Source organism: Stylophora pistillata, chromosome 14 (genome assembly GCF_964205215.1).
Source record: "Stylophora pistillata chromosome 14, jaStyPist1.2, whole genome shotgun sequence".
Taxonomy (NCBI): Eukaryota; Metazoa; Cnidaria; class Anthozoa; order Scleractinia; family Pocilloporidae; genus Stylophora; species Stylophora pistillata.
Genome location: NC_142532.1, coordinates 7,977,998 through 7,989,823, shown reverse-complemented (window position 1 = coordinate 7,989,823; position 11,826 = coordinate 7,977,998). Strand labels below are relative to the sequence as shown.

Below are 11,826 nucleotides of genomic sequence, written 5' to 3'. Positions count from 1 at the left end.
CAAACTCGATGGTTCGCGCTTCATTTCGAGTAGCTTGTCCTTTCGAGGCTAAAGGGACAGAAAATGAGGTGGAAAGTGTGATTTAGGGGAGTAGTTTTCGTCTCTTAACTTAACAGGCTCCGCCTGCCAACGGCTTCTTTAATAAAAACTGGGTCCTATTTCGTTTGTGAATACAGAATAGTTGAGGTATCACGTGAGGTACATTTTGCTAACAAATAACAATTATTCTAGTTTTGGCTAAACTACAGAATCCAGGGCCATAATCGCGCAGGAGTTGAACGCGAACACTCTCTTTATAAGAATCTCGCAGTTTAGAGCCTTTATTTAGGAACATTATCGAGCCTTACTGTAACAGTAAGAATCAAGCCAATTGAAATTCTTACTGTTAAGTAATTACCAAGTAGCATTTGTTTCATCTTCATCGCGGTAGTCTTCATGACACAAAAAGTGTGATCAAATCTCACCTTTTTTTTTCTGCGCACTAGTTTGCTTTCGTGTTCTGTTGTATGTCAGTTTTAGAAAGATTTTTTCAGAGAGTCATTAAAGTCAGCTAACACATTAATGCCGCTAGGCAAGCGCTAACTGGAATTTTCTCAATGTTTCAAAGTCATAAAATGAAAAGTCAGAGTACACGAAGAAGAAAGTAGTCTTTACAACTGAACCTTTGAAGTCAGTGCAACCCAATTTATGTCTCTAAAATCTCTAGAGCTAAATCTCCGAAAGGCAAAAGTTCTTCCACTAAAAAATCGTCGCCAGAACTCAACACTTGCCGAACGCTAATATTTTAAGCCATCCAATGAGTATTACAAACAATAGCGCCATTGTCCTTGAAAAACAATTTAACACGTAACAGCAGGCAAAGTTTGATACAAAAGAAAAACTGGTAGTGAAACATATTTTCTTAAGAAATTGCAAAACACAATGGGAGCAAGAGAGGCTTTGCACGGAAGTATGAAACAATTCTTAATCTTTATTTAGTTTGTACTCAAAACAATTATGTTTGTCTCTAAGGTTCAAGGCGCACATAGAGATCAGTTTTGTGATACTGATGATGATGATGAAATTGATTTAGTTGCCTTTAATTAAGAGAAAAAATACTCTGTGGTATAAAATTTCTAATAATTATCTGTAATAATCGTAATAACAATGATGAAAATAATTCTGCAAGTGTAAGCTAACAGTTGATATCATAATCTTGATATGGGTTCTTGGTTTTTGTGCTGAGGATAAGAATGCGTTTAAGGAAAAAAAAAACTTTCACTCTCCATGGACAGAATATGCAATACAGTTTAGAAATCTTCACTTGCATTCATTGCAAGAGGAAGATTTGAATGTTGAACTTGTGTGACAGCTTAGATGTACTTTGTTTAATGTTGCATTTCGCTGTGGATAACAGACAACCTGCAGTGGAGGTAAAAAATTATCCTGATCGCATCTACAATCTTTATTTCCCCTCCACCATCTACAGCTTCTGTAGATATTTGCCCCCCCCCCCCGGAATATCTCATCCATCCGTTTATGACTCTTCCCATGGTTCAACTCCAAAGAGCTCAAAATTAAAACCACTATGAATCAAATGTCGATACTAATAAACCTTCATATTGTTATTCTGTTACAGACAAGAACAGTAGAAAGACTTATGGCAAAACGTTTCATGCCTCACAACAGGGTACATACTGGAGAGAAGCCTTTAAAGTGCAAGGTCTGTGACAAGTGCTTCAGCCAAGCGGGAAATCTTCGCCGTCACATCAGGGTACATACTGGAGAAAAGCCTTTTAAGTGCACGGTATGTGACAAGTGCTTTGGCCGAGCTGGAACCCTTCGCCTTCACAACAGGGTACATACTGGAGAAAAGCCTTTCAAGTGCACGGTCTGTGACAAGTGCTTTGGCCTAGCGGGAAATCTTCGCCGTCACATCAGGGTACATACTGGAGAAAAGCCTTTCAAGTGCACGGTCTGTGACAAGTGCTTTGGCCATGTGGAAAATCTTCGCCTTCACAACAGGGTACATACTGGAGAAAAGCCTTTTAAGTGTAAGGTCTGTGACAAGTCCTTTGGCCGACCTGACACCCTTCGCCTTCACAACAAGGTACATACTGGAGAAAAGCCTTTTAAGTGTAAGGTTTGTGACAAGTCCTTTGGCCAAGCTGGAACTCTTCGCCGTCACAACAGGGTACATACTGGAGAAAAGCCTTTTAAGTGCAAGGTCTGTGACAAGTGCTTTAGGCAAGCGGAACATCTTCGCCGTCACAACAGGGTACATACTGGAGAAAAGCCTTTGAAGTGTAAGGTTTATGACAAGTCGTTTGGCCGAGCTGAAAGCCTTCTTCATAACAAAGTACATTTGGGTGAAAAGTTTAGCTGCTGGATTTGTCAGAAGTTATTTCGTACTGAGGACGCCCTGCAAAAGCATTACGATGATCACATGGAAAAAGCAGTTCGTACAATCATCTAGCTTAAGCAGAGAATTCTGGTTTTGAGACAATTTAAATAGCTGGACCTGAACTGTTGTGTTTAACTTCTTACAATTACATTTTCAAACATAAGCTATACACCTTGGCGAACCTGGCTACTTGCAGTATGCTCAATCATTTTTACCTCCTCCTGTGTTAATTACAGTACTCTTTGTTTTACAGGTCTGAATGAAGCTTACTCGAGAAAGCGGAAATTGTAATCAAATGAATGTGTTGTAATTTTGGGTTTTTTTAAATACTTTTTGAGATAAAGCATCTACAATTAAAACCTTGCTTAAAAGTGCTACTTTGAAACGTCTAAAAAACATAAGCGTTTTGATGCAAATCCCATACACGGTTATTTTAGTTAAATAAGTGCAGATCACGTTCCGTAGAAAACTTAACCTACAATGCATTAACGTTACAAGCTCTTGATCGTATATCCAACCAACCATTTTCGATTTAGGGTTAGAGCGGACGGTGGGAGGAGAGGGCAGGGGAATAGCGTGCGTAGCAAGTGATTCTATGGAGTTTTCTACAGTGAAAAGCCGACTTTCGTAGTTTTGGACGCGCCTAAAATACGGCGAGAGCGAAAACGTGGAGGATGGGGAGGGGAGTGAGAGAGGGGAAGGCAGATAACTGTAAAGACTTCGCCGAAGTCCGTCGTGTTGCCGTAAAGGGACTGATTGTAGTCAAATTCCAAATGTTTAAAAAGTGACACGTACGCAAGGGTTTCTAATTCAACTTTAGGAAAGTTAGACGTTCAAAGTTTAAAACGATTTTAAGTGGTCAGCGGTGCTTCCTTCTACAGGTTATGTATAGACATTTTGTGGAACGAACAACAGCACTTTGAGCTTCTTCTTAAGGTTTACGCCTCCTAATAAGGATCTAATTTTGCCAGGGCAATGATTATGCAAGCTAAATACATTTTACCAAGGGCTATCAAGATCCTAAAAGAAAATTGGGGGTAGCCACGCAAAAATTTGGAGATAATTAGGTTTGAAATCAGAGAAAAGTGCTTATTAAAATTACCCCGCCAATTCCATTTGGATTGAGTTTTATTTTACAAAATGAATAGTAAATACAAATATCAATAAAATAACAAGCAAATGTTATCCTCAGGCCGGCGGGATGTGGGCTAAAAAAGGAGTGAGATCCTGTTATTGGTCATGCTGTTTATGACACCGGTTCCCTTAAAATTCAAAGAAGACGAAAGTTGCTGTCGAATAATAGAGAGTGAATCATATAAGAACTTTCCCTTGATTTTGAATCGAAGGATGACTTAAATACGAATGGATCATTGTGTTCCTTCTCGGCTTAAGGCTGAGTGAACTCAAATTGCCAGTCGTATTGTTCAGGGTACTGGCCTTCTACTCCAACGGTTTTTTGAAATACAACGGAAAAGAAACTTGGGTCGAGCATATGAAATTATATCAGAGGCGACTGAAATCTCAAGTATTTTTTCTATATCATTTAGACTCTCAGAGAGTTCTTTCCGAACACAGACAATCAAACCATCGATCAAACCATCAATCAAACCATCAATCAAACCATCAGAATAGGGGGATCAAGGGGAAAGTTGAATTTTCTAACAAGCTTTATTACATCAGTCGCTTATCTTTATAAAGCAAACGATGAAGGGCGCTTCATATCTCTTCATGATATATAAGATGGTATTTTGCAATTTTGACTGCACGGAAAATACGGATCTCGTTCTTGAATACTCGAGAAAAAGTAATACACCTCTAAAACTAATTCATAGAGCTAAGAGGGAGAATAATGATGAAGGTGGGCTTTAATTACTCAATAACCGTATCTCAGTCCTTTTCATAGATACTCAGCAGCTATACAGAAAAAAAGTAGCTTTCGACGCCTTCTGCCAGCGCGCAAAGGATACTAATTGAAGTTATTTCTCTATTACTTTTCGTACAGGTGATTTGGCGCAGAGAAGCCTGGAAGTAGAAACATGTGCTTTAAAATAATTAAATGTAGGACTTTTCCATTACTTTCATTTCTGATGAAATGAAATTCATGCGAAGTTTTCAAAAGCCTTTTAAAGAACCATTCGGCTTTCCAATTCAAGTCCGCCGATTCATATCCGTGAGGACGCAAAGAGGTCTGACCAAAGTTAGTTTCAATTTATTTACACAGTAAAAGTCAATTTATCCTCTTCATATGCATAAAGTCGGATGTTAATAACAGCTTTTTCAATTCTGCTCATCGGACTTAAGATAAATCTAGCACTCTTCAGAAGAAAGGATAAATAACAAGCAATAATTCATCTCTCAAGTGTCAGAAGCTACATGACAAGTAATTTGCTATTAGATTACTGTCTGACAAGTTATCTCGTGGGAAGAATAACTTCCTATGCTGTAAGGTACATGGGGAAAAAACTATCTGCAGTTGAACCTGTACTGTATTGATTGGTCACTTACAAGGTATGGCATGGTGGCCACTCAATAGAGGTTGACTGCTTAATACAGGCTCACTACACAGTAAGAGGTATATATAGTGAAAAACGATATAAAAAGCCATTTTGCTCCAAATTTGAATCAACAAAAACTCGCTCAGAAATACTATTAGCATTGATTTCGGAAGATGGATTAAACTTAAAAGCTTGTTGTTAGTTTTATTTAAGTGTTTCCGCTCTAGGTGACACCGTGCAAACAGGGGGAGGACAATATAAACAGGTCGTCGGGACTTTGCAAAAGGTGACCACGACCGCTTAGTAGAGATGAGAATTACAAGCTAGCGGAGAAGTTAAGGAGAAAAAATGGGGAATTTGACGGCTGACTGCTAATACAGGAGACCGCTTAATACGGTGCAACTTAATACAGGATGGACAGTATTTACAAATACTAGTCATAATTGTGTAATTCCTACATCTTGCACAGAAAACTCGTCGAATTGACTATCATTTTCAAGCTAGCGTCGCGAAATTTTTCTAAATGCAGGATGGAGGAAGTAAACTTGCAGCAGAAACGGTTAAAATAGCCAATAGTACAAATATAGCTGTGTCAAAACACTCTCAGCACTTCAAATATCAGATTTACAAGCCGCATAAGAACTTTAAGATGGTCTATTCGATATTTGCTTTCACTGTTCAACTATTTCTGTTCAGTCTTTGGTACTTGCCTGCAAATTGAAATACTAATTGCGACTTGAAATATTCAAAATGTGGACAAAAAAAATTCGCAAGGTCAGTTAAGTTGCTTTTAAAAGAAGCAATATCCTAAATGGTGTCTACAGACGGAGCAAGAACGGATTGTAAAAAGCATTACCAAATTTAGCATAGGGGACTTCTAACCCTGAGGGTACCCAGGAATAACTTAAATCTATCATCTCCTTGACGCTTAACTGTTCAACAGTGTTCAACGACACACGTATTCATTCTCAGCATCAGAGTAGCTTTTTCACGCCGTGTACCTTACGAATAGATAGGAATAACTCATTCCCTCATCTCGTGTTCTAGTCCACTTCTATCACCATGTGTATCAAATGTGATGATTTTAGCGGCATTATGGAGGAATAATTTTGTGAGAACACCATTTCACATACTGCTGAGTGGTTTGGCTTTCGCTGATTTGTGCACGGGAGTCAGGCCAACCTTTCTATTCTGTGACGTTTTTGATGTGTTCAATTATGCCGCAGTGTATTGCGTTGTCTTGGATTTGCCGCTGGTATCGACAAATACTTCGGTAAACCTTAAAGTTCGCAATCATCTTGATGATATAACAGGACGTGGCAACTGTAATAAGCATGAATCGTAGTGCAAGTCCATAAACTATATTTACATTCTCTTAGCTTGAATGCGTAATACAGCTGTTGGAGTCGCAGATAACATCAAAGCGAAAGCTGCAAAGCACGCTCGTCGCCGTTTGAAGAAGTGATCGGCAAGAAACAATCAACCATCGTTTAATGAACACCACTGTTAGGATTAAAAACAGGGCAGCAATGAAATAATTCCCGCTACCCTCACCGATTGAACATAAGGGTTAAATAAGTGTTGGCGAGTTCTGCACCGCAGTTGAATTCTTGGTAGATCGGCGATAAACGTAGCGAAATACAAGAAATCTGTGACGACGTTGATATACATTTTGTTGACTTTTTCTGTATGTTACGTTCCGTGTTGGCCACAGGACCTCCGAAACATATTCCACCTTTAGACTGACGGTAGTGTTTTTTTTTTTTTTTTTGTCTTCTTCAATCAATCCAGCTCTTTCTTTATGGAGAATGAATGATACTCGAAATGAAGTAAGACAATGTTTTTGCAGAGGTTTAGCTGTTGTTGGTAACATCTAGGTTGGAGACAATCGAAACTCAGGGCTACGCAAGTAGCATTCAACCCGTAGGGAAAAGGGCAGGTTTACTTTAAGATGAAAATGTTTCGTTAGAGGTTGCGTTGAAAAGATCTCGTTTGCTTGAACAGAACGACAAACGACACTGCTACCAAAATTTCAAAGAAAATAAATATGAGGCGAGGTTTGACTAAAATAATAAAATACGCCTGCTAAAACCAACTCTCTTTGAAATGGTTGAATAGTTTAAAGTATCATTAGTATTGCATTATTGATCATACAACTTGCACAGATGTATGAAATATTTCCAAAATTTAGAGACTCCAAGGTGGTATGTACGTACTAGCGTCGTTGTTTCGCCTTCCAAATTATCTCTTTCAATTCTTTTTTTGTGAATCTCAACACACCCCATACGAGCAAAGGTTATTGGACGTGTGACAATAGCTTGCCATAAAAGACTGTGGTTGTCATCATTTAGCTGTATTTATTTCTCTGCCAGAAAAGTGATTAAACAGAGTATCAGTCGAAATTTTAGTGACTAATCAGATATTTCTACAGTTTATATGTTACTCAAACGTAGCCTAAGTTTTGAAGTTACGCATCTTATGACTTTGATCGTTATCACCTGTTTCAGTGGTGTTATGAGGTGTATCAACTTCATGGGAACTGCTCAGTGTCTGCATTCAATTCATCCAAAGATAACCTGGGGGGCAATCAGTTTTATTTATAAAAACTACAAACCCTAAGCGAAAAGTAAGAGCAACTGCGAGAGAAAGTTAACTTCGCGTGCAAAGATCTAAAATTATTATGACGTGAAAGCCTCGCTTGTGACAAAACTATTTCAAAGGAAGAAAGAGAGAAAAAGATGGCTGGATCTCTCTCATGCAATATTGAAATTTTTACTAGATTTTTATCATAAGACTTAAAGTCGCTGTTTCTTTGTTTAATTTGAACTTTGTAGCACATTGAAAATGCGAAGTGAACTAGACATACTGGCGTTGAACAATCACCGCCCTCAGATCTATTATGGGTAAAACTGTACATTATCGACTAGACATGCTAATCCAACGAAGAGAATTGCTCTGCTCTTCCAGTAACCAAGACCTGCACTGGTAGAATTTGTGAACTTTCTGGCAGCATGCACGTGCAGTTGCGATGAATGGGAAATATAGAATATGTAACTACATTTAGCCTGTGTTAGCATTGAAGCCACAACTTAGACTACCTACCGTTCAACTCGATTTCACCATATGAATGAAGGAGGAAGGGTAATTAAACTCGAGTTCAAGTTGCCAAAAACCAAATTCTTGGTTTGGTTGTTAAGAGAAAGAAAATCGATGATCTGTTTTTGAAATGATGACATGGAGTAGTGTCCCTCTCCGATTTGTATTCTCGCCTAATATCTTTCGGATTAGCTTCTCCTCCCTGGGTCGATAGAAACTAACCGTCATTCCTTTCAAAACCGCAGTCACAAGTACACTGAAAGAAGAAACCACATATTCTATATATAGTCTACTGTCTGTCGGTGCATCTCAAGTGCGAAAAGTTTTGTTTCACACATTATTCCAATGCAGTACCTGAGCAAAGTTTCTATATTTACAGTACCAGAATAAAAGGTGTAACAGTTGTAAACGCTTAAGCCACAAGACACAACATATTGTCATGCCAATCACTTCCCTTATTTACAAAATGTACAATGGTACCTTATCTTGATTTCACAAGCCTAACATCATCTTTTTTCCCGAGTACTAACAACATTAATATTAATATTTCTTAATGCAAGGAAAGATTACACCTAAACCAATTTGAGCATTAAATTTGAGCTGGTGAAGGTGAAGCAGCATTGACAGTTGACACAGGTGCTTTAACTTCTTGGTGAAATAATTCCTGTTCAACTTCAAATGACTCTCCTTGAGTTGTCACAGTTGCTACCGGGACCCTTTTAGCAGGCATTTTCCATAGTTTATTCGGTACTGACCAGTTAAATCGAGATGGTTCTGCCCATATATATAATAATTAAACTCATCAGTTTATAAATTTACAATTTTACATTTTAATTTTACTTTACAATTTTATAATTTTATATTCAGTTCACAGATATCGTATAAGAACACAGTGCACAAAGAAATATAAATGTCACCTTTTTAATAAGGAGAAAAATATCCCAGCATAAACACTTCAATACCGAAAAGCAAAGCAGGCATTTTCTTTCGGTATCCAAGCAACAAAACAACCGTAGAAACATTATAAACCTTTCTCCAATTTCCAGCGACCTGCCCACGTTTTTTCGCATGTCTTCTTTTTTGAAATGTTCTGAGCACAAAAAAGTTGATTTTGTGATGAAGAATCCGTCCTTTCCATGCTGGTGCTTCAGGAGATTGCATCATCTGATTCGCTGCTGGACGTCATTAAGAAACGAGAAGAAATGCAGACCTGTTGGATTGCCTGTTGTGTCATAATTAACAATTATTCCACGAGCGCGCGTTGGATATGAGATGATAGATAGCCAACGAGGCGCTAAGCGCCGAGTTGGCTATAATCATCTCATATCCAACAAGCGCGAGTGGAATAATTGTTTTATTAAAAACGTTAAATTAAATTATTAAACTTTATTAAATTTTTAGCTCCCTTTTAATTTTAAGCTGCCACGTACGCTTACCATATTTGTAGATTATGGTATATTGGCTGATATACCATAATGGCTAAGCCAATAAAAAGTCTTGAATTGCATTATCCAATGATCTAGTTTTTAATAATAGCTATTATTAAAAACTGGATCATTGGATAATGCAATTCAAGACTTTTTATTGGCTTAGCCATTATGGTATATCAGCCAATATACCATAATCTACAAATATGGTAAGCGTACGCGTCAGCTTAAGATCAAAAGGGAGCTAAAAAATTCAGTTTCTTCTTACAAAATAATAATTTCTTGGGGGCGTTTTTAATAAAACAATTATTCCACTCGCGCTTGTTGGATATGAGATGATTATAGCCAACTCGGCGCTACGCGCCTCGTTGGCTATCTATCATCTCATATCCAACGCGCGCTCGTGGAATAATTGTTAATTAGCACAACTAAAAAGCGGCACAGTGTCCTCCTCTTCTTTTCGAAGAAGGAGGAATATCTTGCGTAGGGAAAGTTCGTTCATTGTCGAAATATCTCGATGAAAAGGACAGGGCACCACCACATTTCCCTAAACTCTCACTAGAACTCCCAACGCGACTCAACCCTAACCTCGCTAGCATGTTTGCGCGGTTACACATTCAATATGGCGCCGGGAACTGTAAAAAGGGCTATTTATCTCTTTGTTCTGTTTGTTTGAACAATGAGAAGAATTTCAAAGTCCATTCCAGTGTGAAATCTTTCCCGAAGCATATCGTGAGGAAACTGGATCTAGCCGCCGAAATTGAGCAGTGCATGTGATGTCTTCATGCAGACTTGTTGCTTCGAATTTTTGCATCTTTGTGAGGTAAGCTGTTGTTTTACACCCACACCAGTTGCGTGAGAAATGATTTTAACTTTAATAGTTGATACTTAGTCATTTTTACTCAACATTTAGGACTTAGCTGCGACACATTCGATGGATTATTATTCGAACCCAGAAATGTCGAGAGCTCGTGGAGTATCTTGTCGTCATCTAAATAGCTTCTGTAGAGAGTTTATTAAATTGAATTTCGAGAGTTAATGACTGGCGTTACATGCATATGGTTTCTTTTTTGTTTGTCAATAACATCACCAATACGAATTTGTCTAATGTATAAGAAAATTGTTAGTGTCCTAGATAAACATAACATTTCGGGTGAAAGTCAGTATGGATTTCGTAAAAAGCGCTCAACAAACCCAGCTATGTTAGAACTTGTGACAAAGATATCAAAAGCAATTGATGATATTAAACGATTTACCATGGGTGTATTTCTGCAAAGCATTTGCTACTGGATCAGAATATCTTACTTCAAAAACTAGAGCGCTCTGGGATAAAAGGAGTTGCATTCGACTGGTTTAAGAACTACTTAACATGTAGAACACAATTTGTAAAATATATGACAACCAACTCGAACAGTTTAACAATCAAGTGTGGAGTACCACACGGTTTCGTCTTGGGGCCTCTGTTATTTCTAATTTACATAAATGATATAACCGAATGCTCCCAGATATTATCATTTATTATATTTGCAGATGACACAAATTTGTTCTTAAATCACCATGATGTAATGACCCTAGTATATAAAACTATGAATCAAGAACTCAAAAAGATAACAGCTTGGCTAACTACAACTACTAAGTTGTCTATGAATATTAATAAAACAAATTTCATAATATTTAAAAGTAATAGAAAAAAGCTAAAACACAAAGCAAATGTTATTATTAACGAACATACAATTGACCAAGTGAAATATACAAAATTTGTGGGAATATACATTGATGAAGAACTCTCTTGGAAGTACCATATTAACCATATTGCTAGTTAAATCTCAAAGATGACAGGCATAATGGCCAGGGCAAGACATCACTTAACCTCTAAAACATTTCTAACTTTATATCATACCATGATTTACCCCTACTTGAATTATTGTAACATCATTTGGGGCAGTACTTATCCGACTAGACTTCTCTCTATCTTCAAGATACAGAAGAAAACTGTGAGGATCATGACCTTCTCAAATTATAATGAAGATACAAGACCTTTGTTTCAGTCGTTAGAAATACTAAAAATCTAAGAACTAAACACATACCTGACAGCAGTTTTCATGTATCATATTACCATGACAAGCTTCCAGTATTTTTTAATAACTTTTTTATTACCAATGATAACTTACATTCTTACAATAGACGAATAGTGTCACAGATACATATTGAATTTAATAGATCAAATTATGGTAAATTTTCCATGAGATATAGGGGAGCCATTGTATGGAACAGTCTATGGAGTGAGATTCACGGAGAATCATTAGCAGTAACATTAGCAAACACCTCAGTAGAATCAGCTGTTCTTTCTAACAGACCTGGCATCGTATGTACTTCATCTGCGGTTGTCACAACAAACTCACTTGGTGTACTATGTCGCAGAACG

At 37.6% G+C, this 11,826-nt stretch overlaps 1 protein-coding gene and 1 pseudogene across 2 annotated transcripts in view; both read left to right on the top strand.

Annotated features, from left to right (window-relative positions):
* Window positions 1-1,622: 1,622 nt before the first annotated feature.
* Window positions 1,623-2,757, top strand: LOC148716357 (uncharacterized). Its single transcript, XM_088744856.1, has one exon. It carries the CDS (start codon window positions 1,640-1,642, stop codon window positions 2,453-2,455), a length of 816 nt encoding a protein of 271 aa, XP_088600982.1. The 5' UTR covers window positions 1,623-1,639; the 3' UTR covers window positions 2,456-2,757.
* Window positions 2,758-9,990: 7,233 nt separating this feature from the next.
* Window positions 9,991-11,826, top strand: part of LOC148716353 (uncharacterized) — a 95,181-nt pseudogene continuing 93,345 nt past the window's right edge. The window contains exon 1 of the transcript XR_015995260.1: window positions 9,991-10,224. The product of XR_015995260.1 is annotated as an uncharacterized LOC148716353 (transcript). The remainder of the gene's footprint in view (window positions 10,225-11,826) is intronic.

Bases quoted from the DNA above. Each gene is read 5' to 3' on its own strand.
- LOC148716357 (XM_088744856.1), top strand. From the start codon at position 1,640: ATGGCAAAACGTTTCATGCCTCACAACAGGGTACATACTGGAGAGAAG.